We start from the raw sequence: 26,946 nt of genomic DNA, 5'->3' as shown, positions 1-26,946 counted from the left end.
AAAAAGAGCACAACCCTGAGGTTATCTCACGATATTATGGTTTAAATTTCCGGCAGTTGCAGAATACGTATTCCTGTCTAATATCGCCCAAGCAAGGCAGACCCGGGCTGTTTTCATCCTGTCAAAAGCCCTTCCCTTTCAAGACCCCTACAAGTCAAAGTCAAGTCAAGCCAAGTTCTGGGACAGACAGCGTTCAAGGGTGGTTGGAGATACAAGGGCCAGCCAGTTGCGCTTAAGCCTGAGCTTGAGGACAGGCAAAGTCATTGGTTCCTCTGTGGAGGTGCCTGGGTTTATTACAGAAGACACAGACACCTAGGTCCTAGACAAGAGGCGTTCACTAACTTAAAGTGAGTGTGTCGCTGAAGTGCGTTGCGTGTGTGGCGACGTTTAACTCGAATTTAGCCTTGTTAATCTCTCTCCAATTCCCCCCATCCATTGTCTGAGACGACTCGACCTTGACCTTGTCATATCTTGTCATGCTTCTATAAGCAGCATAGGTAGGTAATCGAACTCACCGCAATTCGATTCCTGTTCTAAAACAACCGACGAGAGAGAGTAGAACGAACCCGTTCATTGTCTGAGCGCACCAGCACTTATCCTCATCTATTCACATACATCTTACCTATTTTCTACTTGTTCCTTTATTGGATCATTCCTACTCTTGGCTAGTTCTTCATTTTTTATCGGGTCGATTAGGTAGTGCATATCCAATTCATTTGTAGTGGATTTGTACTGATACAGCTGCTGTGTAAGGTAGACTAGAGGTGTGCTAGGTGTGTTCCCCTCCCAGCTTCTATTGCGATTCTCGCCCAGACTCTAGACTAACAAGCCCTCTCCCCGCAACCAGTCATTGACTGATTTGCGAGAGATCCCTCATCTCAACAATCAGATACTGCATCTGACGACAACCAAGATAGTCGCACTTATCTTGCTGCAATCGACGGCCATATTCAAGCCATTAATTACCGAGGTCAACACCCTCGAACTCATCACATCGATTAAAATCCCCTCCCTTGACTAGCAACAAAGAAAGCCCTCGACACCTCCACCCGTCAGTCAATCAACCACCAAAAGCACCGACCTACCTATTCACACAAAAAACACAACTGCTATTGCTTTGTGTCTCCTCAATGCGGAACGGGCGCTTGTATGTGGACGTGGACACACAATGGCTTAGGCTTGCGACCGCCAAACATGGACGAACAAGACCACTCACGATCTGGCACCTCCAGTGATGCCACATCCTGGAACCAGGCCTCCACCTCCGACCTCAACCTACCCCGGGACCCAAAGATGGAGCGCTCCAGCGCATCCAACCTGCGGTCAGCCTTTCGCCATACGCTGATAAATGCCACCTCCACCGTTCGCGCTGTCACACCCGATCCCGTCGAGCCTCCAACTGTCAGTGTCACTGCTGAGTCTCAACAGTCCCAGAGAGGTGCTTCTTCACAGCAGAGTTCGCCCCGGACTATACCTCCGGGCCCTACAAGAAGACAAGGCATGGTTTTTAATGAGGTTTTCAGCGAGTCGTACGAGAGCAGCGAATCTAGCCCTCCCAGACAGCATTTACGGCATACGAGCGGTAGCCTCCGGCCAAGGACGCGCACGATGGATACCTCTATGCTGGCACAAAGAAGCGTACCACCGCCGACATCAGAACGGCACCGGGTTGGCAGTGTGAGCTCATCGGGGTCATTACATCCTTCAGACGAGCTAAGGCCACAGCTCAGTTCATTAGACTCGCTACATCACGCTGTGATAACGGGGCGAGAATCACTAGTACCAACAAAAGACAAAAAGTCAAGAAGACTTATGAAGCGACAGTCATCCAGGCCTACCTCACCTCTCATTTCTCCCCCACCTACCGTCGACTCACTCCCATTACCCATAGCCACCGATGACGCAAACAAGGTTCTCCTTCTTATGAGAACTCTATGCGGTCGAATGCGCGGCGAGATCGAATATCAAGGCGAAACGGGCGGTCCTTGGCATAGTGGCGTAGCTTATATTGAAGAGGAGAAGGGCTGTCTCATGTTTGACTCAGGGCAGAATGGACCCTTTCATATCCCTCTTGTTTCTGATCTGCGCGGCTGCAGGGTCCTCCCTGTCGATTATCCCGAACTAACCAAGGAATGCTTGGAGCTGGTTTGCCTGTCGCCTCCAGTGGAAATTCTAATATGTCCTTTGGTGACAGAAGAGTTCGACTTGTGGCTTGCAGCTTTACTATGCTGGCAGCAATTACGTCCAACGGGTATTAAGCTTGCCAATGGGAAACCAGCCAACCAGGTGACGCCCATGAGGCCGGAATTGAAGAGACATGGTTGGTCACAAGAAAAGAACAAGCCTACGAATATCATCAAGGTTGGCAAGGTGATGCTCTGGGACAAGGGTTTGGCCGTTTCACCAAGGGCGATTGTCAAGCGACCCTCAACGAGAGACCTTCGATCACCCACGACATCCTGGAGGAGAGTTTCCTGCATTCTACAGGACAGCGGCGAGTTCAAGCTCATGACAGAGAATGATGTTACCGTTCTTTCCATCATCGACCTTTCACAGCTTTCCCGGTGTGCTGTTCAACAACTTGACCGCACAGTACTCGACGAAGAATATTGCATCGCCATATTTCCAATTTACTCTTCTACATCTACTCACCTCTCTATCTTCCGACCTGTTTACCTAGCCCTCGACAGCCGGGTTCATTTCGAAGTTTGGCTTTGTCTACTAAGAGCATTTGCGGTACCCGACATATATCGGCTTGACGACCCTAACACATCGCAAATTGTAGAACTTGAGGATATTGAATCAGAGTATGAGGGCGAAGTTTTCAGACTTGAAAAGACAATCAGCGTCAGGGTTACTGAAGCAAAGATCAAGGCTAGACCCAGCGGCGGAGGAGGGACTGAGCCGACAATTCCAGAACGACCCGGACGAACGGAACCCGATCCCTTGATTGGAAACTACCTTGCAGAAGTTATCTTAGATGGCGAAGTGAGGGCGCGAACAACAACAAAGACAGCCACCAAGAACCCCTTTTGGAGAGAGGAGTGCGAGTTCACCGATTTACCACCAACCACGCCATTATTATCCATCGTCTTAAAGAAAGTGGAAGGGAACCTGGACAGCTCGAGTAATCTTCTCCAAGCATCCGTCGGACTGCCTCGAACACGCAATCTGCAGGAGTTTGTGGTAGGTGCCGTTGACATTTCGCTCGACCAACTAGACCGCGGAAAGGATAGCGAGCAATGGCTCCAGATATTTGACGAAAAGCACCAATCGGTTGGACAGATGCTAGTCAAAGTGAATCACGATGAGCATGTCGTGCTTTTGTCGAAGGAATACCAACCTCTCACGGACTTATTGCACCGATTCCCGGCCGGGTTGACGAACCAGGTATCGGCGGTCCTCCCGGGACAGCTACGTCGATTGGCAGAGTTGTTCCTCAATATCTTCCAAGTGTCAGGTTCCGCCAGCGAATGGCTCATGGCATTGGTTGAGGATGAGATCGACGGCATTGGCAACCAGACTACCATGAAGAAATATCGATTCAGTAGCCGGTTGAAGTCCAACGATTCTGTCGACGCTGCAACTGATCGTGAGCTCATCGTACGAGATATGAGCAAGTCACTTGCCGGAGAAGCGAACCTGCTGTTTCGAGGCAACTCTCTCCTCACACAGTCGCTCGAATTTCATATGCGCCGCCTGGGCAAGGAGTATTTGGAGGAGATCTTACAGGAGAAGCTCTTTGAGATAAATGAGATCAACCCAGACTGCGAAGTCGACCCCAGCAAGATCCCCCACGAATCTGATCTCGAGCAACATTGGACTGTGCTCATCCACTACACAACTGAAGTGTGGAAGTGCATTGCTAATTCAGCCAACCGACTCCCTCCGGAGCTACGACATATACTCAAGTACATTCGAGCCGTTGCTGAAGATCGCTATGGAGACTTCTTGCGCACTGTCACATACACATCAGTCTCTGGCTTTCTGTTCCTCCGCTTCATCTGTCCAGCTATTCTATCGCCAAAGCTATTCAACCTTCTACGCGACCACCCTCGACCTCATGCCCAACGAACATTCACACTCATCGCCAAGGCGCTACAAAAGCTAGCGAACTTGTCCAACTTTGGAAAGCGGGAGGAGTGGATGGAGCCGATGAACCGATTCCTCAATGTGCAGAGACAATCTGTTCGTGATTATATTGACCAAGTGTGCAGTATCCCAGCGGATGGCAACACCAATTTCGTTCCTGCTGGTTACAGCACACCGGTCACTATTCTCGGCCGTCTAAGTCCTACTTCTAAGGAGGGATTCCCCAGCCTTCCATACTTGATTGACGACACGAGAAACTTGGCAAGCCTTGTCAAGCTATGGGTGGACGCTAGACCGGTTGATGACAAGAAAGAGAAGGTGGATCAAGAGCTCCTCGCTTTCAACGACGTGTGCTTCGCTCTACAACAACGCGCCGACGCTTGTCTCGCTAAGGTCGAGACTGAGCGTTCTATTGAAACAGCAACATGCGCCACCACAGAAGATGTCGCCGAATCCATCGAACAAGCATCCTTGATTGAATCGCTCTCTATTTCTTATGGCGGCTCCTCAACAGCATGGAACGACGTCTACGAACCCACACCCGGTAGCTCAGGCAGCGAAGTCAACGACGACAACACAGTACGCAACCGCAGACGAAGCAAAGAGCGCCGCCGTCACCATCACCACCACAAAGAAGGCTGGGAGCAACGAAAGCAACGACATGCAAGCACAGGTGGAAGTGCGAGTGCCAGTGCAAGCAACACTATCAAGTCTAAGAACGGACGTGTAGGACGTACGATCCTCAGCGGCATCACTCGCATAGTGGGCCGTGGTGAGAGTCCTGAGGGAAAAGATTCCTCGAAGCATTCTAAGTAAAGAAAAGAAAAAAAGCCATTTATATCAATCTATACATATACATATACACATATTATATACCTTTTCATGACTAGATGGGAGAGCTAGTTATTCATGACTGAATGACCAAATACAACTTTTTTTTTTTTTTTTTTTTTTTTTTTTTTTTTTTTTTTTTTTTTTTTTTTTTTTTTTTTTTTTTGAAATACCACTTTCATATTTTTCTTTTATTCCTCTCATTTGTACTTGTCCTTTCTTTTGTCACTACAGATCTTGGATATGGCGGGCCATTTCTTCATACTCACATAGCAGACGGTTGGGATCGCTTCGATATTTGTTGTATTATATGGATCTGGATTTGTTTGGTTACTTGTTTTATTTGGGTTTATTTTGTAATGTTAGAAGGCTTCGGTCCAAGGTGCCTTTCGTGCTCGGCATGACTGATAGATATATAAATTATGGAGGAGAAAAAAGGCAAATGATATTTCAATTCCCCTCATAAACTCAAATCACAATTACGATTATCCCCTCTTCACTGAAACCATATATGATCTATGTGTGGACGCCTTGCCTGACTTACGAAGCATGAATATGGGAACTGGCAAGTGTACAAAGTCAATCACAAAGCCTATGTGCATGATGTGCCATCTCGTTATAGAGTATTGCAATATTTGCAATTCGATGGTATCTCTCATTCAGCGCCGACTCCTAAGTAACCCGCTTTTTCCTCGCATGGGTTATGTTACAGAAAGTTTGATCATGTCCTCCGCCCTCATTCCATATGAAACATGGCTATAATTTTCAAATACATCTGGCGTTCTATCCCGCTCGCAATGAGTAAAATGACGCTCTCTATTTTGCGGTATGCCTTCTCTGCAGCCGCTTAGGCGAAGAACTTCTTGTAGGCAGCCTTCTCCTTGGCAGCGCGAGCAGCAGCCTTGGTTCGGACGGCGTTGAGCTCTCGGGTGATGGCGCTATCGTTGGGCGCAAGGGTGTTAGCCTCACTCAAGTCACGCAGAGCAGCCTCCTCGTCCTTGAGGCGGATGTTGGCAAGGCCACGGCGATAGAAAGCCTTTGCACGGTCGGCGTCCTTAACGCCTTCGACGTCCAGGGCAGCCGAAGCGGAGCGAGAAGCGTCGTCCCAAGCCTCTAGCTTGATGTTCAGGAGCGCCGAGTTGTTGTTGAGGGAGAAGCGCAGAGCCTTGAGGTCATCCTTGATCGACTGCGGTTGGTTCTCAAGATCAGGATCCTCGTTAAGGTAGCGCAGACCCTTCTGGTACTTGTCGAGGCCGAGAGAATAGTTGCCTGACTTGAAGGCAGTGTTGCCATACTCCTTGCAGGCCGTAGCGATCTTGACGATGGCGACGGCATCGAGAGTGTCTGTGCAATCTTCGGGGAAGTCCTCGTATGGGTCGCCAAGGGCGTCGGGCTGCTTCACGTCGGCAGCGACGGCGGCGTCACCCTTGAGCTCGCCGCAGTCGGCAATGAGAGCCTCCTTTGCGGGACGGTCGCCGGACTGGGTAGTAAGGTTCTCGATCTGTCGAACGACGGACTTGCCGTTAAGTACCTCGCCGAAGACGACGTGCTTGCCGTCGAGGTGAGGGGTAGGAACGGTGGTTATGAAGAACTGGGAGCCGTTGGTGTCTGGCGGGGTAATTCGTCAGCGTCATGGTCATGGCCCAGAATGAGGGGCATCATGGAACTTACTGGGACCAGCATTGGCCATGGACAGCAGGAAAGGCTTCTCATGCTTCATGGGGAAAGCTTCATCGTCGAACTTGTTGCCGTAGATGGACTCTCCGCCGGTGCCATCGCCAGCAGTAAAGTCACCACCCTGGATCATGAACTGCTTGATGACGCGATGGAAGATGGAGCCCTTGTAGTGCAAGGGCTTTCCTGACTTGCCGATGCCCTTCTCGCCGGTGCAGAGAGCACGGAAGTTCTCAGCGGTCTTGGGGACAAGGTCGGCATAGAGTTCCATGGTGATACGGCCGACGGGCTTGCCGCCGAGCGAGATATCGAAGAAGACGCGGGGTCGCGCGGGGGAGTCGCCTTCGGTAGCCATTGCGAATAGGTTTGTGATGAGGAATTGGGTGAATAGAGAGAAAGGAAAGAGAAATAAATTAAATCAAGGCGCCGGGGAAGAGAAAAGAGATGCTTGAGATTGAGATTGAGGTTGAGAGGATTGAAGAGTAAGACGAGGGGATCACAGCGTGGGGGTTTTGTTTAATCTTAGTATTTGGGTGTTGAGAGCAGAAGCACACAGAAGGTGACAGAAGAGGGGAGCTACCCTGCCAATTGAGGAAAAGTCGCGATGCAAGTGATCGTGCCGCTTATAAGTGGGTAAGGTATATATCCGTAGTCCAGTGATTAATTGACTTGACAGCTGTGGGCAATTCTACTCTTTATTGCCGGGAACATCACGAAACATATATATCTGCAAGACCTGTAGATAGGCTATTGTTCATGCAATCGACTCCATCAGATCATGTCTCATGAATCACAATCACAATCACTCGCAAACAAGGACAAGGTCCAACTCCGATATCCCTCGCACTAAGCCAAGCATGGATGGACAGACGGGATGTGAATATCATAACCAAGAAGACAATTTGCGTATGCGGGTGTCTTTTCTTTTTCCTACACCGGTGACGAGCAAACGAGACTAATAAAAACAACAAATATCATCAACTAAAACGAGACAGGTTCAGCCGGGAACTTTGAAGCCCAAACAGACTCTTCTTTCTGGAGTGAACCTCAACCTCGCCCTGCAGTTCATGGTCAGATACGTTACATGACCTGTCATGCAGCCATTGGAAATGTGTTGCAATTGAAGAGGACACATAACAATCTGTGTAACGATAACTGCATGACCTCGACCAAGCTGTCTCTCTCTCTCTCTCTCTCTCTTGCAATCCAATTCCACTCATTAAAAAGCGAGAAAAGAGAAAACTCCCTCTTAATGGTCTCATCAAGGCGGGAGAGGGGGGGATATTTTATGAGAGAGAACAAGGGTCAAGGGTCAAAGAGGCTTAAGCCTCCTTGCAATAACGCTTTCAGGGCATTGATTGCATTGTAATCCGAGTCAACAAGGCCCAATATCGAAACGAGAGTGAATCATCATGAGTGACGAAATACGGTTACACAAAATATAGAACTGCTTACTTACAGGTCTTGCTTGTTACTGATCAAATCTCGCCTTTTCTCGCCTATATCCCACTCAACTATTGCCCGCCTCCACCAACCAACGCACAACATCCATTGTAGCGTCTACTGAGGATATCCCGATGCAAGAAATAAACGGCCAATCCGATTTAATCGCCCGGACCAAACTCCCCCGTTCCAAACCCTGGCCTGTCTATATTGGATCCGTCCCGTCTGCTACAGAGGAGAGCTGAGAGACACTTTTGTCGCTTTGACCATCTCTGAATTGCTTCTTTTCAGAACCACAAACACGGAACTTCAGCCGCTCTCGGTTGCACAGCGCATGATGCAGCCCTTCCGCTAACGCATCCAATTAGAGACTGACAATACATGAAAAATGGCTGTGTTGGCTGTTGTTTGCTGCAAGATATTTGTACTTTCGGATACAGTCCCGTCGACAATTGACCCTATCAGGTTGCCTGCTGTAACACACATATTCAAGATGTGCCAGCCTAGGGGAGGAAAGAAAAATCAAGACCTTGACCTAAAGTGATAAAAGTATCTAGGTAAATTTAGCCTAAGCTTAGGGGACTCTATACCAAGTTTATTTTGACATCTTATATTAAGGTTTGGTGTTTTCTTGCCCCCTGAGGCCAGCCCAGGCAAGCTGAACTGAACTCTTCAAGAATCATATCATGTTGGTTATAGACGCCAGGGCTGATTCCAAAACATGTCTCTATTACCGAACCTATAGACTAGCAGATCCGTCAATGCAACTGTTGTAGTCCCTTCGCTTTCTGTTTTGTCTACCCGTCCAGTCTCGTCTAAGGTATCTTCAATAGCCTATCCCCCTATATTTCACATTTCTATAGCAGCCACTCACTCCGTCTTGGCGCCGTTCTTCAACTCCAGAGTAACCTATGATGTATCCCCCACCGTTAGCACAGACGCCCCCCAATGCAAGGAAAAGAAGGCTATCTTTCACAAAACTTACCGGCCCGTCGTTGACGAGAGCAACCTCCATCATGGCCTGGAACTGCCCATCCTTGACTCTCTCCTCCATGTAACCCGCCCTGACCTTCTGTACAAAGTAGTGGTATAGCCGACGTGCCTCCTCCGGGTTGGCAGCACCGTGAAAGTCAGGCTTGGCTCCCTTCTTTGTGCTAGCCAGCAGCGTAAACTGCGACACTGTATCAAGGTCTCAGCCACTGCTGCTACCCTCACACGACCGGAGAGGAGAAGAAGACTCACCGCAGAGAACCTCGCCGCCAATATCGCCGACACTCTTCTTCCACTTTGACAAAAGCCCGTCAGATTTGAAACCACAAACCGAAATTAACGGTCCGGTCAGCCTGTTTTGATCTCCCTTACCTTGCCGCCCTCTTCGTCATCCCACAGCTTCATCCTGAGCACCTTGGCAGCCATCAGGTCAGCCTCTTTCTCCGTGTCCCCGGGGGCCACGGCTGCAAAGGCCAGGACTCCCTTGCCGATGGAAGAGATCATCTCCTTGTCGACGGTGACGGACGCCGACAGGACACGCTGCAATATGACTATTTGAGTTGTTGGTGAGCTTATGTTTCATTTGCCTTTTGTGTGTGTGTGTGTATGTATCTCGATAATTACACTGTACTGCACGTACCCTTCATACTCGCGATGTGTGAGTTTCTTTTGGTGACTGAGAGATGCAAAGTGAGTAAGATATCAGACTGTTTTGACTGGCTTGAGTCAAGCTCTTTGTATCTAGATGTTACTCCGTAGTCGGATCGGCATCGGTCCCGATTTACCGTGTATCACAGCATAGAAAGAACAATCAAGATTGATTTTGATGATAAAACATGAATTATCTTAAGCCAATAGGTTTATATAAGCCACCAAGTCTAGAATTTTCGCCATAGTCTTCAATATTCATAATCTGATAGGAGACATCAGTTGGCGATTGAGTTTCAGACTGGAAGCTCTAGTTAGCTTACGCAAAGCACTGAGGCAGGCAGTGGAGGGCACTTAGGTAATTGCCAGCAAGGTATCTCAGTAGTACTAAGGTAGACGCTTAGCGAAAAAACCACGTCATTGAGTGCATATTGCAATATTGGCCAGTGTTTACACCCACTGTTTGGCTTGCCAATTCAATATTACACAGACATGTCATGCTTACAGATTGACTAACCATATTCCACTATTACAGCCTTTTCAAGCCTGTAAATGCTTGTTCAACCCTCAATTTCCACTGCAACACGTTTCAGCAGCTAACCGCGCCTCGCCCCAGTGAATCGCGGCCCCTCAGCCAATCACGACATCGCGGTTCTTTAGCCTCATTGGATGGCTGCACCTCCCACCTTGAACTAACCTTAACCACCAAATCAGTCCTGGCCAGCCTTACTCTCTCCAACAACCACATCTCATCTACCATCGGCTCCCGGCATTGATGCTCAGGACGACGGACACTGTATTATCACCCTATTATCATTAACGACGACTATTGGATCGCCCCCCGCGACGCGCCGTTATATCATAATAACCCTTCCCTGCGCTGCCACATCTTCCCGAACGGTGCTGGCAGAGACGCACAACAACCCGAATCGACAACAACAGTCGGGCGACAAGATCTATACGAGCGACTAGACGCTGCGCCCGAGTGGCCGCATTTTTCTACTCATAATGGCGGCGAGGAAACTGGCCCAAGAGGTCGACAAGTGCTTCAAAAAGGTCTCCGAGGGTGTGGCTGAATTCGAAGCTATTTACGAAAAGATCGAACAATCGAGTAATCCTGCCCAGAAGGACAAGCTAGAAGATAACCTGAAACGCGAGATCAAGAAGCTCCAGCGACTGAGGGATCAAATCAAAACATGGGCCGCCAGCAACGACATCAAGGACAAGGCTCCCTTGCTGGAGCATCGCAAGCTGATCGAGACGGTTGGTCCCCGCCACTGACAACGGAATGCCATCCAGTATTTTTATTGACGGTTGTATCCGGTTTTTAGCAAATGGAAAAGTTCAAGGCCGTGGAGAAGGCCATGAAGACGAAAGCATACTCCAAAGAAGGTCTATCAGCTGCCGCCAAGCTCGATCCCAAGGAGCAGGCAAAGGTTGAGGCCAGCGAATTCTTAAGTGGCATGGTCGACGAGCTGGAACAGCAAATCGAGACACTCGAGGCAGAGGGCGAGTCGATACAAGCGACCATGAAGAAGGGCAAAAACAACAACACCAAGGCCGAACGCATCGCCGAAATCGAACGCATTATCGAACGACATAAGTGGCACCAGGGGAAGCTGGAACTTATCAGGAGATCCTTGGAGAACGGCGGAGTTGAACCCGAGCAAGTGACCGACCTAGAAGAGAGCATTCGATATTATGTGTCGGATGGCATGAACGAAGACTTTATGGAGGATGAGGAGATGTATGAGGAGCTCGACCTCGAGGACGAGGAAGGTACCTATGGCATGGCCGCGGACAACGAGAAGAACTCTTCTCTGGATGCGCAATCTGTGCAAGAGGACCTTACGACCGACAATGACTTGCCAAAGACACTGACGAGAAAGGCGCAGAAGGAGGCTGACCCAGTACGGAGGACATCTTCTCAGACAAAGTCCCCTTTACCTGCACTCGCGACGCTCCATGCTCCGTTACCGACTATCAGCAATAGCAATTCCGGCACGCCGGCTATGAAGCCAGCATCAGTACCTACAAGGCCCGCCGGAGAAGGACTCAAGTACGCTTCAGCTGCCGCTGCCGCCGCCGCGAGCGATAAGAACAACGTTGGTATCTCTCCGCTGCCTCCGCCCCCTGGTGCCGCATCATCAAGCATATCCCCATTGCCGCAAGCCCGAAGCAGCGCGACCAACTCTCCTGCTACATCCTCTGCCCAGCCCGCGTCTCAACAACCAGAGTCAAAGCAGCCCACGCCAGCTCCTGCTCCTGCCGAGCCAGAACCTGTATCTGCGCCAGCCCCTGTACCTGTCACCACGAAACAGTCCAAGCGATCAAAGGCTGCTGGCAAACAAGCAGCAGCCCCCGAGGCCGCTCCATCTTCAAAGGGTACGTGTGTGAGACAGTTTGGTATGGCTCGAATAACTGACCTTGATGTAGCTCCAAGGACAAATGGTACAGCCAATGGTGTCAAGCAGACCGAGGAAGAGGAAGAATGCATCTACCACTTACCAGCATCGTTACAAGATCTCGTTGACACATATGAGACGTCGAGAAAGCGGCCGTATCCCCCATCTGCGCCATCAGCTCTGCGCATGATGACTGCCAGCCAGGCCAGCTGCCCCGATATTGTGGATGCCGATGTTCCACGATCATACCGACCCGACCAACCGGTACCCCCAACAGGGTCAGGATTTCCCCGCGAGCCACTTGCTATCTTCGATGACCCGCGGTTGTACTCCCGTATGGACCCTGATACTCTGTTTTATGTATTCTACTATAAGCAGGGTACTGCCCAACAGTACATGGCAGCCAAGGCTCTGAAAGATCAAAGTTGGCGATTCCATAAGCAGTATCAGACTTGGTTTCAAAGACATGAGGAGCCTAAGAACATCACCGAAGACTTTGAGCAAGGCACATATCGATTTTTCGACTATGAGAGCACATGGTAAGTGAACTGGCGAAATGCCAAATGGAGGCGTGCTGACATAAATGCGCAGGATGAATCGACGCAAGGCTGACTTCAAGTTTGTCTACAAGTTCCTTGAAGATGAGGTCTAATCGAGGGTGCTTCTTCAATGGAGATTTAAGTCCATTGGCCGTGTATGAGAAATATGGGACGGAGCTATCGGTTTTGGTTGGACGCACCTTGGTTTTGTGAACTCCTGGAGAGGGCGTATTAAGAGCACAGAGAGAGTAAGAAAGGACTTAGGCGGCAACCTCATCTTGCTTTGATCGTCAGCTTTTGATGTGCTTTCTGGTGCAGGTAAATATGCAACATGCTATGCGGGGCGTTATCAACCTCATTGTTTGAGATATGAATACGAACCTTTCGAGTGCAGGGCTGTCGCCCTGAACTACTATTCTGCCGAGGTGTATGGTCAAATGTGTGTGGCTCGTTTGCCTCGTTATATCCGTGATCAATGTCTTCCCGAGAGGAACTGGTTCCTTGGATGGTCTAGACCCTCTGCAGCTCGACAGCCTCTCTTTCAGCCAGCGCAGCCTCGGACTCGGTAGACGTTAGGGCAAGGCTCTCTTAGTGACGTACAGTGATGTGAGGTGTTCCATTCCTCCGTGACTGACCGCACGGTGCCTGCATCGACGTGGCACGTCCTGAGCTGTAGCAAAGGTGAAGCGTTCAGACTGGTGAAATTTGAGGTCAAGTTGGGTGAACAACCCAATATCTGAGGGCTACTGCATTGCTGCCCAAAAGCCGAGGAATGAGTTAAGAGTATTGGATTTCGCGACTACTTGAATGTAGATAGACCCGGTCTCCATAGGAAGACGGTGAGACAATCTTTGGGTTCATCAAGTTTCCTCTTCTTGTTGTCTCAACGATTTATACACAACCGGCGTGGGCTGGTCGCATAACCGCCATCGAGGTGATGCTACACCTGTAGCACATTTCAAGTCATCGCAGACAACGTGGCTTTCGGATATGGGAAAATACTCGAGTGGACAAAGCACAAGATGAGGACCTTTGCCGCCCCAGGCGACACAGTTGCAGTTTCGTTTCTCCTCTTAGCAATTCCTTTGGATTGTCAAACCTGAGCTGACATGTGTATGACTTGATCATTGATGACACACTTCCTCAACGACAAGGTTGCCTAAATTGCGTCGTCAGTTGTTCAGGGCTGGCGGAATGATTGCCTTGTCGCCTGTGACGCGGGCGCCTTTTCTGTACCATCGTCATTATGCCTATCAGACTCTGCCGAAGCGATTTTCAGCAGCGTCCGCCATTCAGCCCTCTTGTCGGTGAGGCATACCCTCTTTCGAATGACAAGCTTGCGGCACAGCTCTGCGCTTGTTGCTATATCGTCAAAGACTCAAAGTTAAGGGTGGCCATTTGGGTAACAAGATTGTGGCCCCCAACTGCGTCGGCGTCACCGTACAAGTCGACTGGGATTTGAAACGAAACCAATGTAGGATACAACAGGAAGGTTTCTAGAATGCTTCCATGCTTGTCAACTTACAGTACTTCGCAAAGCTTCGGCTACGAGATCCCTGGCAAGCGAGTGTCAATTCCGTGGCTCGGGTGGCATGGGTTGGCTTCCCGGCGAGCTTGTCACGGATAGGGAAAGGGTCCTAGTGAGTCTAGTGACCTTTTCGAAAACGATCATGATCTCATAGCGGGCGAATCATTTTCAACTGCTCCTCTGACACTTGCTACTCCAGTCAGCCTCACTATTAAGACTCCTTGAGCTTTTCCATGAGGGCTCAACTACACTATTCGGTATGTTGACTCGCCAGGTACGATACGTTCGTAAGTTTAACACTTGTATCTCGGGGATTTCCCCAGCGTTGTCTTGCAGATTCCGGGTAGGGATCCGGTAGGACTTCAGGAGAGACAAGGCCTTTTAGGGCGTCCAGGGTGGTTTTCGTTCAGGCGCTTGCTTTTTGTGCTGATCACTTTGGGTGTTCTATCGAACCGCCTTGTCAATTGTTAAGACATGTCAGATTGGCCATGATACGCCAGACTCTGGTAGACGCAGCGAATTACACAACCCAGACCACCACCAACCTTGTATTGCAAGCAGATAAGTGGGATCAGAAAGATGTGTGGCAAATGCTAGAACGGCGATGCTGGGTTTATTTTTGTCTGTGCTCTGTTCTGCTGGAGACCTCGAAGGTTACTGTTGTTGGCAGTTTGCCCCATGTTGCCAATTGAGCACTGGGACTGGCTCACAGGTGCCATGATCAAAAATCAGAATGCCTTAGCTGGTCCGAGCCTAGGCAGCAAAATATCGTTGTTGATTGAGTTAATTGATCGACACATGGCAAAGGGGTCGCTGCGTTATTGGTGCAACTGTTGACTTCTCCATAACGTTGAGGCTCGTGCTCGTGCTTGTGCTCGTGCTCGTGAGCATCGAGAAGTTGTTTGATGCTTGCGCCGCCGAGATCGACAGGCTATTACCCATACCCAGCGGTTGTCTTGGTGCTAATGCGAAGCATTAGATTTAGGCCACCGCATAAAAGTGCATGTTTGATGATTTTAGGTACATATGGATAAGAAAGGCAAAGTCAGGATGGCAGATGGCACTTTGACCAATACGAGGCCGACGTTTAGAAGGAGCAAGCAACCCTCCACTGGGCTGGGGGTTTCCACTACCGTAGCAGGGGCCATCGACAAGGCAGGAGCAGGAGGGGTAAGGAGTGCGAGCGATGGATGTGACAGCTGGAGGCAGGTACTGCCCGCTGCCCTCCACTGGGATGGAATTCTACCTCCACTCCAGGTCTACAGTGGCTTTCTGGTGTAAGGTGGTACCTAGGTATCTCCCTTTACCTTAGGTGATGGAAGCCCATCGCATATTGCATTGGATTCTGCCTCGTCAAGAGTCCTGAAGACCTTTGTTCCATCCAACTTTCAACCCAATATCATTGACCGATTACCGATGAAACGGTATGGACGAATTCCTGACCGCGTCGATCGAATACCTCACTCAATCCTCCCGTTACCGAGCACCAAATTTGTCCCGTTCCGCTGTTGTCGACGACCCTTGAAGTGAGCTTCCAGCGGCACATGCACGCAAAAGCGCACTGGCCAAGCCAACTTTTCCTCTGGTAGTGACCGAAATCTGCTGAGCTGGCCTGGCACAGCCCCTATCCTAGTCCTGTCTTTGTGCGGTTTCTCGGTTATCTGTCGTCAAGCACAGCTCATTGTTAAGGATGCGCATCATGTCAAATCATTCCCGCACCCACTGCCGCCAGCCCGTGCCAGAATCATTTGTTCCATGATCTTCAGCCCCAGAGCATCGCCACGCCCTGTTAGAACTTGCCCACCCAGAACCAAGTGCGGTCACCCAAGGGAGGCAAGAAAACCTAGGTCCCCTTTTCTAAGCGCTGAAAAGACTTCGACAAGCTTAGTATTTCTGAGCAAGCCTTTAGACTGGTTTATTTTTGCGCCCTGGCTACGCGTCTAAAGTTTTCTTGCTTCCTTGAGCACTTTTAGCTGACAATTGCTGGGCGCAACCACTTAGACTCATCGTTCTCTCTCTTACCGAAACAGGCACTCGGCCAGTTTCCTAGTTTCACAGAAGTAGTCAAGGCTGGCTTTCTGGGTAGTTTCCAATCTGAAGCTTGCAGACTGAAAGCTTCGTTCCACGGCTTATGGATACATATCCTGGACCGACAAATGCACACATTACACACCTTCCATTGGATTTGTCCCGGGCTTGTACCTCCATGCTACTGCGACATTTGCAGATTCCGGTTGAGCCGGTATTCTATAGGGCACCACCACCTCGTAGCTTTTTATGCAAGCCAACTATTGCTGTTCCTGGGGAACCTCTAGCTGACCTCAGAGTGAGCTATCTTAGCTCCCTACATTTGCTACTGTTGCATCGCCATCTAAGTCCCCTTTCCCCCTTGGGACACCGGCCAGGAGCACACCACACTTGATAGGGTGTCTCCAGTCTTGACTCGCTTCTCCATGCTTGTTGTTGTTATCTCCATACAGCTTGACTTTACCCTAGTCTCTCACCCAAACGACAAGTGTCGATTCACGCATCACGAGCCAGCTTGCGCCAGATGCTGCTTCGCCTGAGACCCATGCCTGCCCTGTGTACTGCCACCCCTACCTTTCTCCAGTCATCGGTCTTAGAACTGGTTATCATGGCTGTCCTTCTATCAAGTTACCTAACTATGTTTCTATCTGTTCGAAGGCTGGCCCGGGTGGAGTCTGCTGTGTTCCCCGACAGCTACCCTGGCCATGCCATTGATCCTTGAACACTACTCTGGAGCTCTAGCAGTACAAGCTGGCACTCTCTTCCAATTCCGACCGCGGCTGTTTCTGGAAATCGGCGTCTCTTACAGTTTCAAGTCCATATTGCCCTTTAGCTTTGTGTATTACACAGATGACTCCTACCTTCGCCTCACTAATCAATGTGCGATTTGAGCCTCACCTTGGCCAATATCATCCCGGACTGCACTAGTTGTCTCCCCCCCCTTCACTCTTTACTTTCTCAAGCATATAACCACCTCTCTGGTCCCTTCCATTGCTTCGATTGTTAAACCATTTTCATTACATCAAGTCTCATGCACCAAACTTCTTCTCTTCCCTTCCAGGACCGCCATCAAGATATTACTTTGGTTGCGGCCTACACTTGTTCTATCTTTACATCATCTACTTCCCTCTCTAACCTTATTTACAAGCCCTCGGCTCGTCCTCTTAAACACCCGTGCTTGCTACCTTCTCCCTGATCGACTTACACTATATCAGCTTCTTTGCTTAAGTTTCCACTACCAACGAGACAAGTCTTCATTAGACACAATGGGATCCAACTACTGGAACAACGGCTGGTATGATGCCTCGTCACCACATGACCAGGCCTCGTCACCAACTGGATACTCCTTCGACTATTATCAGTCACAGCCTTTGGTCAGATATGGTAGTTCTGGCAGTAACTCCCAGGCTTCGACCAGAGGCCCCGAGTCACCTACAGATAGCTACTACACTCTGCATGGCTCACCAACTATGGACGATGCTGTTTATCAGCAAAGCCATAGCTATCAACAGCACTACACTTCTGGTCAGACAAGGGCTGGAGAATCTTCTGTGCCACGGGGCGAATCGTAAGTCCAGTTCCTATTGTAAGATAGTGCATTGCTAACTCTTGTGTTTCTCAAGTGGAAATGACTGGCCAGTCTCTTGCCTTCACCCTGGTTGTACTGCTCGCCCTTTCAAGCGTACTGCCGACCTCATTCGTCACTACAAGAACACGCATGCTCCCGAATCGAGCAAGGATGTCTATCTATGTGACTACCCTCGATGCACTCGCTTTCGTGAGCCCTTCCACCGCCGCGACCACTTCCGAGACCATCTCCGCGAATACCACTGTGAAGACATCATGAAGCGAGGCGCCACTGTCAACGAAGAGTGGCTCGAAGGTCGCTACACTCCTTCTACTTGGTGGCGCTGCCCCCGATGCCTTGTCAGAGTCAACATCTCAAAGCACGGGTACGAATGCCCCGGGTGTAAGACATCGTGCGAGTCTAAGCGCAAAGAGAAGCGCCGCAGTCGATCTTGAGGTGTGTGAGCAGAGATACAGCCTTGCCCATACAATCAGCCTACCACGACGCACCAAGTATCGCACCCGATGGCTTGAAACTACACTTCTGTTTTACTCGGGGCTTCTTCTATGGCCAAGCTCACACAGACAAACCATTGGCATATTACTGATCGCCAGCTGTGCATTATTGCTTTGACCAGCTCACCGACACTCGGCACCATCTCGCCATCGGCCCAGTTGAGCAGCCAGCTGCTCTTGTATACATATTGTTACATCAAGGACAGCAAATCAACCTACGCAAGGCATCTTTTTCCCTTTTTTTTTTTTTTTTTTTTTTTTTTTTTTTTTTTTTTTTTTTTTTTTTTTTTTTTTGCAAAGACATGCAGGGAGGAAACCATTTTCTGCAACAGTCCTTGATGCCAGGCTTTTTCAGCCTTGGCCTTTTCCCTTCCTCATTCCTGCCATCCACACTCACACTGTCTAGGACGTCCTCAAGATCAGAAAAAACGCCTTTGCGTCGCAGATCTTATCCCCACTGGGGGGTTGCATCACGCTGAGGCTGACTTGAGAGAATTGTTCTAGAAGCGGGGCTGTTTGCGGGGATTATTTCAGCGTGGCTGTGGGTGTCATGCACGATGCTTCTGTCATGCTTCCATTCCTTCTTTCGAGTTTCCTTTCTTGGCTAAGGTTTCTGGGGTCTTACTGGGGTCCAGGACCAACTAAAGGCACCAAGATAAGACGTCTTGGTTATTGGGCGGATGTTCACGCAGTGACGTTTATGATGATATATGAGGTCGATCCTATTTATTAGAGGCTGGTGTTATTTACATAGACGGTGGGAGTTTGGTTCGTTCTGTACAGTCTTGGTTTCTGGCGCATTTAGAGGATCTCTTTTTCTGTATACACCCTTGTTGTATCTTACATGTACATATGGTCCCATGATACCTACAGTGTCCTACCTCGGAAATGTTTGAATGGTTGTTATCTCTTTACCCTTCAATGTGACACACATCTAATGCGGTAACCCCCTGGCTTGAGCATGTGTGACGAGACAAGAGACGAGTTGCAATCTGAAGGCTGATCCATCCTAAAGGGCCCCTGTCCAAGGTACCTGGATGTTGTACCGTGTTCCCTGTCATAGCTCAAATGTAGTGGATGGCTTCCACAACAGCCGGATGTCTTCCCCAGGTAACATTGCGCCATATGGCGCACTATATTTCCAACTCGTGACCACATACGTAGTTTGCGGCTTTTCTCGTCTGGAGTCCCTGGATGTCCTCTGACTCACTTGGTATTGATGCGCTAGAATGCCCTGAGTCTTCAAGGTTGCAACTGTTTTACCCGGTCCGATGAACAAGGTTTCAAATCAGCTTAAAACGCAGGAAGAAGTATCATTGGGGGAAGTGTGCGAGTCTTGTCGATTTGGTTTGTTTATTTACATCTTTCGAAAAACATAGATCTGATTTTGGAGAAAGTGGCTGATTTGAGGGTTCCAGCTAACTTTCCGTTAATTATCCTATCTCCGAATCCCCAAAGTTAATCCTCCTCGATTGGGTCGTCATTGTAGTTTGGCATGGTGCGGAAATCAGGCCGCCCCTTATCCCTGCGCCTTCTAGATCGTTGCCGTCTTCCCTTGCTCCGTGGCGCATCCAAGTAAACTGGCGATTTGGTGGAAGGGACGTCACTAGCTAATCGACCAACAAAGAGCTGCGGTTGATGGAACTTGAACTCGGCATGCAGCGGTTGAGGCGAGGAGGGTTGAGCAATGATAGAGTCGGTCGCGTCCGCGATATCTACCCTTGCGGCGGTCTCCGATGACGGGGCTTCCAGCTCTGCGCCCGGTATATCTTGAATTTGGTCATCTGCCAAAATAAAGTTACGTCCTTCCATTGTCGGTGTTTCTCTTTGGGATGCTGAAGGGGGTTCTGCGATATCGCTTGGCGGTGCGCTCGACCCTGAAGGCAAAGATGATTCTGCAAACATTCGGGGAACATTTGGCTTCTTGAAACCCAGTGCGCATTTGGTCTGTTCATGCGCCTCCTCTCGAGCCTTTCGGCTAATCTCGGCGCTATCGTCATCAAGAACAAACTTCTTCCAAATTTCGTCTTCCTCGTCAGCATTTGGTGTCGTTTCTTGTTGGGTTGGGTCCTCAATATTTGGCTCCTGCTGTTCCTCGCTAGCAGCCAAGAGGTCCAGGAGGTCTTGAACATTGGGAGCCACTGGCATGAAGGAGCCCATTGGGAGAACCAGGTCGCTTCTCGTTTTAAGACTATTCTCACTTCTCTCGTAGCTCGAGCTTTTAGGTAGAGCGCAAGGACTTGTTGCTGGCGGGATATCAGCAAATTGCTCTCTTGCTTGAAGCTCGGGTAGCTCTTGTTCGTCGTCCAATGGCTCGTGTTGGCTCTCCGATGGAGGTATGCTAGATGGGTACGTTTCTGAAGACCTTGGTTGTGGCTCCTCGTTCGCATGTAATAAGTTCTGCCCTTGGTTTTCGCTGCTTATCAGATCTTCTGAATACGACTTGTCATTGGAGGTGTTCATATAGTTGCTTAGACTCGGGCTGATGGGTCTTTGGGGCCCCTCATCTCGACTTGACTGAACGGACTGCTGTTGTCTCCCTTTGGTAGTTGATGCCAACCACATGTTCCATCGCATGTCTTCGACTGTGGGCCTATCAAAAGGTCTTGGAGTACCAAAAACAGCTATGGTACTTGCACCTTCATCCAGCTCAGGTGACTTAGCTTCAATTACCCGGTGTCGTCGCCGAGTTGGCTGTGGTTGATGGATGATAGGTGCATGAGTTTGTACAACGTATCTTGGTTCATCGTTTTCTCTTGCTAACCATTCCTCCTGGCCCGGGGATTGTGCTACAGATGAAAGGCTCGTGAGTGTATTACTTCGTTCGTTATGGGTTTGAGATACATGAAAGTCGGGGGCTCTAGGGGGCCTCCCCCGATGATGACGAAGACTGCTAGGTTGTTGGTAGGAAGATAGAGGCGCTTGGCTCGTTGCATTATCGGATTGTGGGATCTCGAGACGGGATATAAAACCTTGTCGTGTTGCATAGCTTCGAACTGAGTTGCTATCCCTACTCCATCGCAGGTTCTGACTTCCAATATTAATCTCAATGTCGTTCTCTGAAAGTCGACCTATTGTTCTCTTGCTGACTTGATCCTTCGGGTCAGGACTGTATATCAATCGGTGGCCACTCCTGGAGGTTGGTTTCGTAAGCACCTTTGTGGATCGATCCCTTTGTTGAGAGAAATCAACCTTTACAGGCTTTTGAGTAATGACGCCAGTCCAGTCAGCCTTCTCTAATAGCCTGCGTCTCTTGGTTGCTATGTCCAACTCTTGCTTGTCTTTGTCTTGCGGACTTGTCAGAGAGCTCTCGGCTTCTGGCCCCTGATTTCCGATATGTGACTCTCTATCCCTTCCGCTTCTTTTCTTGTGTGAGTTTTCTGTCTCAGAGTGTCTATGTATGAGCTTTCCTCTTGGTGTTCTTTGCTTCCGGCGAGGGGTCGAGGAGTTCGACTGACGACCTTGAGATGACGTTGGCTGTGGAATATAATCAGGTACGAAGGATGAAATATCAAGGCCCTTGCTTGTAGCTGGAGCATTCTTTCTCGCTCTGGCTTTAGCGAAGTATTGTTTTTGTCGGGCAGCGTCTTTATCCCAGCCTTTTCGACGAGAATGGCGGGCCAGAGCGCCTTCAGTCCAGTTCATCGTGGGTTATGGGATTAGCCCTTGAGTGTGTGTTCAAGTTTTGGTGCTTAGCTACTGAAGATGCGTACTTGATTGATTATTTTATGGGGGCACGTGAAAAGGTGATGCAATATGGCAGTTATCATCTATCAACAACATCGTACCTGCCATCTCTGGCATTGGAAGCTTACTTGCCAACTTTGGATTGCACAGTAAGCGTCCGAATATTGAGTATCATTTGGCTGATAGAGAATCCATAGCCTCAACCAATTCAAAACAAGTCTAAGAGGATTGATCTTTCGGGTCGACCACAGCTCGAGATAGGCGAGTGTAACATTGTTAGACTCATTGAGCAAATACAATGGATTGTCGTCAAGAAGCCATCGTGCGGTATCCGTGGGCGAATGATATAGGATCAGTACAATAAGACTTTAAACATTTTCATATAAAGAACCCCCTCAGAATTATTGATGCTACATAATACATCATGGTACTATCAATCTCATGCTAGGAAATATGTTTCGCGAACTTACACGATCATATATACAGTGTTAATCGGTGGCCCAGGACACGTGCACACGGTGCATGCACAGGCCAGCTAAGCTTCAACGTGATGACGGCGGGGAGCTCCCTTTGCATCGAGTCCCTGAACGAGGAGCTACATCTCCATTAGCATCTAGCGCCAAGACGACACATTTCAACAAGAACGACAACGCACCCCATACAGAATTGAATTACATACACTTCAGCCAAATAATACCTCATCATGGCCGACGCAGAAGAGAAGGCCCGCAAGGAGAAGATCGCTGCGGCCAAGAAGCGTGTTCGATTACCCCTCCCTTGTTATCCTGGCTGCTTTCGCTAACATTGCGACACAGGTCGAGCAGTTGAAGAAGAAGAACAATAAGAAGGCCACTCCAGCAGCAAAGCAAACAAAACCAGAACCAGCCGAAACCGCCGCGCCTGAACCTGTTGCTGAAAAGGCTGAAGCCGCCCCAGCAAGCGAAGAGAAAGCCGCTGAGGAACCCAAGAAGAAGGCTCAAGAAAAGCCACCTGCTAAGGAACCCGCTCAGCCACTTAAAGTGGAAACCCAGGAGAGCAGCGACGAAGACGACGACGATAGCGATGAGGACAGCAGCAGTGACGAAGAGACCTCGGCTTCCGCTACCCCCTCTCTCGCCCAACAGTCGAAACTGAGATCTACATCATTTCGTGCCGGCTCCGTTACCTCAGGAGGTGCTGCGCCTGCCAGCCCTTTCAGTCCCGATGGCGAAACTGCTCCAGATATCTACAGAAAGCACATGGCGAGGATTGAAGAATTAGAAAAGGAGAACAAACGTTTATCTAAGGAGGCAGCGGACTCGGAGAAGCGATGGCAGAAGGCCGAAAACGAATTGGCCGACATACGAGAGGCCGATGGTGAAGATTCAGAAAAAGCAGGTGGACAAGAAGATGGACTTTTGGATAGTTTGGTAGGTTTTAACGCATGCAACCACAACCGCGCTCAATCCGCTAACTCTTTCATAGAAGAGCCAACTCGCCTCGCTTCAACGTCAGAACACCCAGCTCCAACAACAGGTATCGCGAGGACCTGGTCATGGCCACCGTCCTTCCATGTCTGTGGCCTCACCTCCAGCAGATCTCAAGGCTGAGCTCGAGGCCAAGACAGCAACCATTGAGTCTATGGAAATTGAAATATCGAGACTCAGAGCACAGGCGGAGCGACACGCCAGTGGATCATCGTCCGAAAAGGAACAAGTTACTGCTCTGGAGGACAAACTAGCCCGTGCTGAGGCTGCAGCGGGTAAGGCTCAGCGCGAACTACAAGACCTCAAGCACAACCTCGAGAGGACAGCAGAGAAAGCAGTCCGCGAAGGTAGCGAACGAACAAGTGCTGAGACCAAGATCAAGACTCTCGAGCACGAGCTCGAAGAGGTAAAGAGCGCTCGTGATGAGCTGGAGAAGAAGGCTGAAGCATTGGATAAGAAGGCGATGACCCTGACTACATTACATAAGGAGCAAGATTCCCGCTTACAGGCGATCAAGAAGGAGAAGGAGAAGGCAGAACACGATGTCACAGAGTTGAGGGCACAGGTTGAGAAGCTTGAGAGCGAAAATGCAAAGCTCCGAAGCAGGAAGTCTATGGAGGGTGGCGGCGGATTAGACGATGAAGGTGTTGATGAACTTGAGGACGAGGAACGCCAGAAGCTTGAGAGAAAGATCCGAGCGCTGGAGAGCGAAGTGCATGAGCTTCGAAGTGGAGCATGGATTGAGAAACGTCGCGAACTGGAGGCGACTAGTCCAGGTTTCCATGATGTCGACCTCTCCCCTGGTCATGCGATGTCTCCAACTCAGCGTAGAAAATCGGGACCTGGAGGAGGAGGAATTGGCGATTTTTTTACGAGTGGCCTCAACGCTCTGGCCGGTGGTAATGATGATGATTTCCTCGAGGACGACGACATGGACTTTGACGAGGATGCATTCCGCAAGGCGCAAGAGGAGGAGTCAAGGAGACGGATCGAGCGGATCAAGGAGATTAAGAGGTCACTCAAGCATTGGGAAGGATGGAGATTGGATATTGTTGAGAACAGAAGGGGAGGAAACGAAGGCGTTGGTGAGATCTTTGACGTTTGAGCTGATGCAGGATGTTTGCAGTGTTGCTGGGTGCACTATGCCAAAGTAAGGAATGTATATTAGAATAGAAAGTGATTCCGGGACGATAAACGGAAAGGATATCGATGATTATTTTCAGCCACTGTGGCATACCTGTTTCCGGTTTTGTTTCCGAGACTTTATGAAATGTGAGTTGATAGTCCCCTACCCTGAGCTTGATAGGCACGACAGAACGAAAGGGCACCCCAGTGCTGCTATAGCAACCATTGGTTTCGACTGAATGAGGTATTTAAATGCCAGTTCATTCCTTCACTGTCGGAGGGCCCGTAAACTGGGCTTTTGATGATTCCCGCAGGACAAGTACGTATCCGACTACAACAACGACACATATACCAGACACATAGCTGTTATGAAGCATGTTGGAAATATGCTTACCCAGAGGCAATTATTGAGTTGGAACTATTCGGAAGCTCACAATCACAACATATCCCGACTCTAAAATCCGGCATCGAGTGTCGGTATCTCATTCCCTGCTCGGACATCAACCGAATATCGTCCCCCGATGACGGCGCGGAGAGTGGATACCTTGACCGGAGATCCGAGTTGGAGAACGGAGATGCGCTCCGCGCCGAGATACAAGAGGCCGGGAGGTGTTATTCCCGATCGAATGTGCCAAAAGGGTTTATTTAAATCAATCAATATGAAGCTCAGGGCATCGTCATACTACCTACACCAGATCGAGGTTCTGAGGTTTGCATCGGACCCGCTTACTTCCGGCTCATGTTTTTAAGGTCGACCACCTGTAACCGTATCAAAATCAACTGAGGAGCTTCCCGCACTCGGCGACAGTAACACCGAGATGAGGCAAAAAAACGAGAGCAGCTGTCATGCACGAGATGTAGCGCCTAATTTAAAGCCAAGCAGCCATAGCGTCCGGCGGTAGTCGTCGTCCCCCACTGAGCGGGGGACCAAGTGCGGAACCCATCGACACTAGTGTTAACCGTCGAGGCCGGGACTGGCTGGGCATTTTTTCTCTCTGCTTGCAGCTTTTGATGCGGCGCCCCAGCTCGGTCAGGTACCGAGCCTCATCCCCAAAAGAACCTGGCAGGAAGAGAAAAGGAATACTCGAGACACACCCTGAGAGTTGGGGGGACGTAATTGAGGCCACGAGGGGTCTAAAGACTCTCGAAAATCATCGTGAGATGGTCAATTGAGGTCAAGTTGAGCTTCATGTTGGACAAGAACGTCATATGTAGACACTTTAGATAGAGAGACTCGACCCCTGTCATATCACAGCATGCGATTGTCTAAAAAGATCATGTCAGCCACGTTTGATATCCCGCACCGCATCATCCGTCTTCGGCCTTGGACCCTACGAGGCTAAAAGGAAAAGAGAACAGTCCGTTGTCGGAAGAATGGGATTTGAATGTTCCTTTGTCCTTCCTATTTCTCTCTCTCGATTCTGGCTGAAATCCCATCTCTACATCATCAACATCGTTTCTCGTCAACAGCTTCAGCACCAGGAGAAAACAACATTTCGATCGAATCGAGTCTTGTAAGTGCAGCTTTTATATGTCATGTCGTTGCTAGCTTCGCTCGTTGTCAGTGGTCAATTGTCAGCCACAACAGGTGTCATGATACAGTTGTATCGTCATTGACCAACGATATTCCTCATGAGCACTTTAGAAGGCCGCAATGCCTTTTCTAGAATCGCCTCATCTGAGAGTTCCAGCAGCTACATACTACAGATCTGATCTCGGATTGGATCATATATATTTCTGCTGAATTAAAGATGCACTACCCAAGCCCTTCGTGGTCCCGTCAGGACAAACATGTTCTAAAACCCACACCCCTCAAGGCCCAGAGCCCAGAGGGAAAAGAAAACACTCAAAACATGAATCGCCTCATAAACCATTTCCCCTCTTCCCATTCCTGCTTACGCGCGCATCTGTAACTAACACCTGACGAAATTCCCCAGCTTCCAATTCGACTAGCGGCGCCTCTTGATCAAATTCACCCCGTCTCATTGGGGGGAAACCACGCATCCATCACACCTGCCTACCCTACCCAACACAACACGTACCCCATATTCTCCTTCCCCCGTCGCATCGTCGGTTTTCCTCTCGGACGCCGCACATCAACCGAAAACCTATCCTCGGTTGAAAGTTTAGAAGGTGCAAAACCACACCCCAAGCACCTTCCTGAACCCGATCTCCGACCTCCACGCTCCACTTCCGACCCCAAACCAACCGCTTGCCGTCCGTGTTGCAGTTACACCCCGCGCTGGGCACTTGCACTTGCAGTTTGTAACGACTAGACTAGCGACTCAAGGAAAGGAAAGTCCCAAGTCGAGCCAAACTTCCGGCGACGATTCCCGACTCCAGTTCCCGTACCTGGCTGCCTTACCGTACCCAGATCCTTTTTATACCTCTTTTATAAACTCCCAACT

The 26,946-nt window shown here is 49.6% G+C and overlaps 7 protein-coding genes across 7 annotated transcripts; 4 read left to right on the top strand and 3 right to left on the bottom strand.

The window, feature by feature from the left end:
- Positions 1–1,194: 1,194 nt before the first annotated feature.
- Positions 1,195–4,908, top strand: J7337_005988 (uncharacterized protein; the record flags this gene model as incomplete). The annotated part of the gene is made up of 1 exon (XM_044823657.1): positions 1,195–4,908. One exon carries the CDS (start codon positions 1,195–1,197, stop codon positions 4,906–4,908), a length of 3,714 nt encoding a protein of 1,237 aa, XP_044682148.1.
- Positions 4,909–5,770: 862 nt separating this feature from the next.
- CPR6 (peptidyl-prolyl cis-trans isomerase cpr6) lies at positions 5,771–6,952 on the bottom strand (the record flags this gene model as incomplete). Its single annotated transcript, XM_044823656.1, has 2 exons — positions 5,771–6,531; positions 6,595–6,952. 2 exons carry the CDS (start codon positions 6,950–6,952, stop codon positions 5,771–5,773), a joined length of 1,119 nt encoding a protein of 372 aa, XP_044682147.1.
- A 1,958-nt stretch (positions 6,953–8,910) lies between these two features.
- On the bottom strand, positions 8,911–9,677 carry J7337_005986 (uncharacterized protein; the record flags this gene model as incomplete). Its single annotated transcript, XM_044823655.1, has 5 exons — positions 8,911–8,949; positions 9,026–9,219; positions 9,283–9,325; positions 9,403–9,581; positions 9,671–9,677. 5 exons carry the CDS (start codon positions 9,675–9,677, stop codon positions 8,911–8,913), a joined length of 462 nt encoding a protein of 153 aa, XP_044682146.1.
- A 1,009-nt stretch (positions 9,678–10,686) lies between these two features.
- Positions 10,687–12,735, top strand: J7337_005985 (uncharacterized protein; the record flags this gene model as incomplete). The annotated part of the gene is made up of 4 exons (XM_044823654.1): positions 10,687–10,941; positions 11,010–12,063; positions 12,115–12,622; positions 12,675–12,735. The coding sequence occupies 4 exons, from the start codon at positions 10,687–10,689 to the stop codon at positions 12,733–12,735; spliced, it is 1,878 nt and encodes a 625-aa protein (XP_044682145.1).
- A 4,708-nt stretch (positions 12,736–17,443) lies between these two features.
- J7337_005984 (uncharacterized protein) lies at positions 17,444–18,200 on the top strand (the record flags this gene model as incomplete). The annotated part of the gene is made up of 2 exons (XM_044823653.1): positions 17,444–17,745; positions 17,801–18,200. The coding sequence occupies 2 exons, from the start codon at positions 17,444–17,446 to the stop codon at positions 18,198–18,200; spliced, it is 702 nt and encodes a 233-aa protein (XP_044682144.1).
- Positions 18,201–19,718: 1,518 nt separating this feature from the next.
- Positions 19,719–21,007, bottom strand: J7337_005983 (uncharacterized protein; the record flags this gene model as incomplete). Its single annotated transcript, XM_044823652.1, has 2 exons — positions 19,719–20,853; positions 20,934–21,007. The coding sequence occupies 2 exons, from the start codon at positions 21,005–21,007 to the stop codon at positions 19,719–19,721; spliced, it is 1,209 nt and encodes a 402-aa protein (XP_044682143.1).
- Positions 21,008–22,650: 1,643 nt separating this feature from the next.
- Positions 22,651–24,518, top strand: J7337_005982 (uncharacterized protein; the record flags this gene model as incomplete). Its single annotated transcript, XM_044823651.1, has 3 exons — positions 22,651–22,707; positions 22,763–23,356; positions 23,412–24,518. 3 exons carry the CDS (start codon positions 22,651–22,653, stop codon positions 24,516–24,518), a joined length of 1,758 nt encoding a protein of 585 aa, XP_044682142.1.
- Positions 24,519–26,946: the final 2,428 nt, after the last annotated feature.

This window comes from Fusarium musae, chromosome 4, assembly GCF_019915245.1.
Source record: "Fusarium musae strain F31 chromosome 4, whole genome shotgun sequence".
NCBI classification, from domain to species: Eukaryota; Fungi; Ascomycota; class Sordariomycetes; order Hypocreales; family Nectriaceae; genus Fusarium; species Fusarium musae.
The sequence above is the reverse complement of the archived record's forward strand: the minus strand, read 5'-3'. Positions and strand labels throughout refer to the sequence as shown.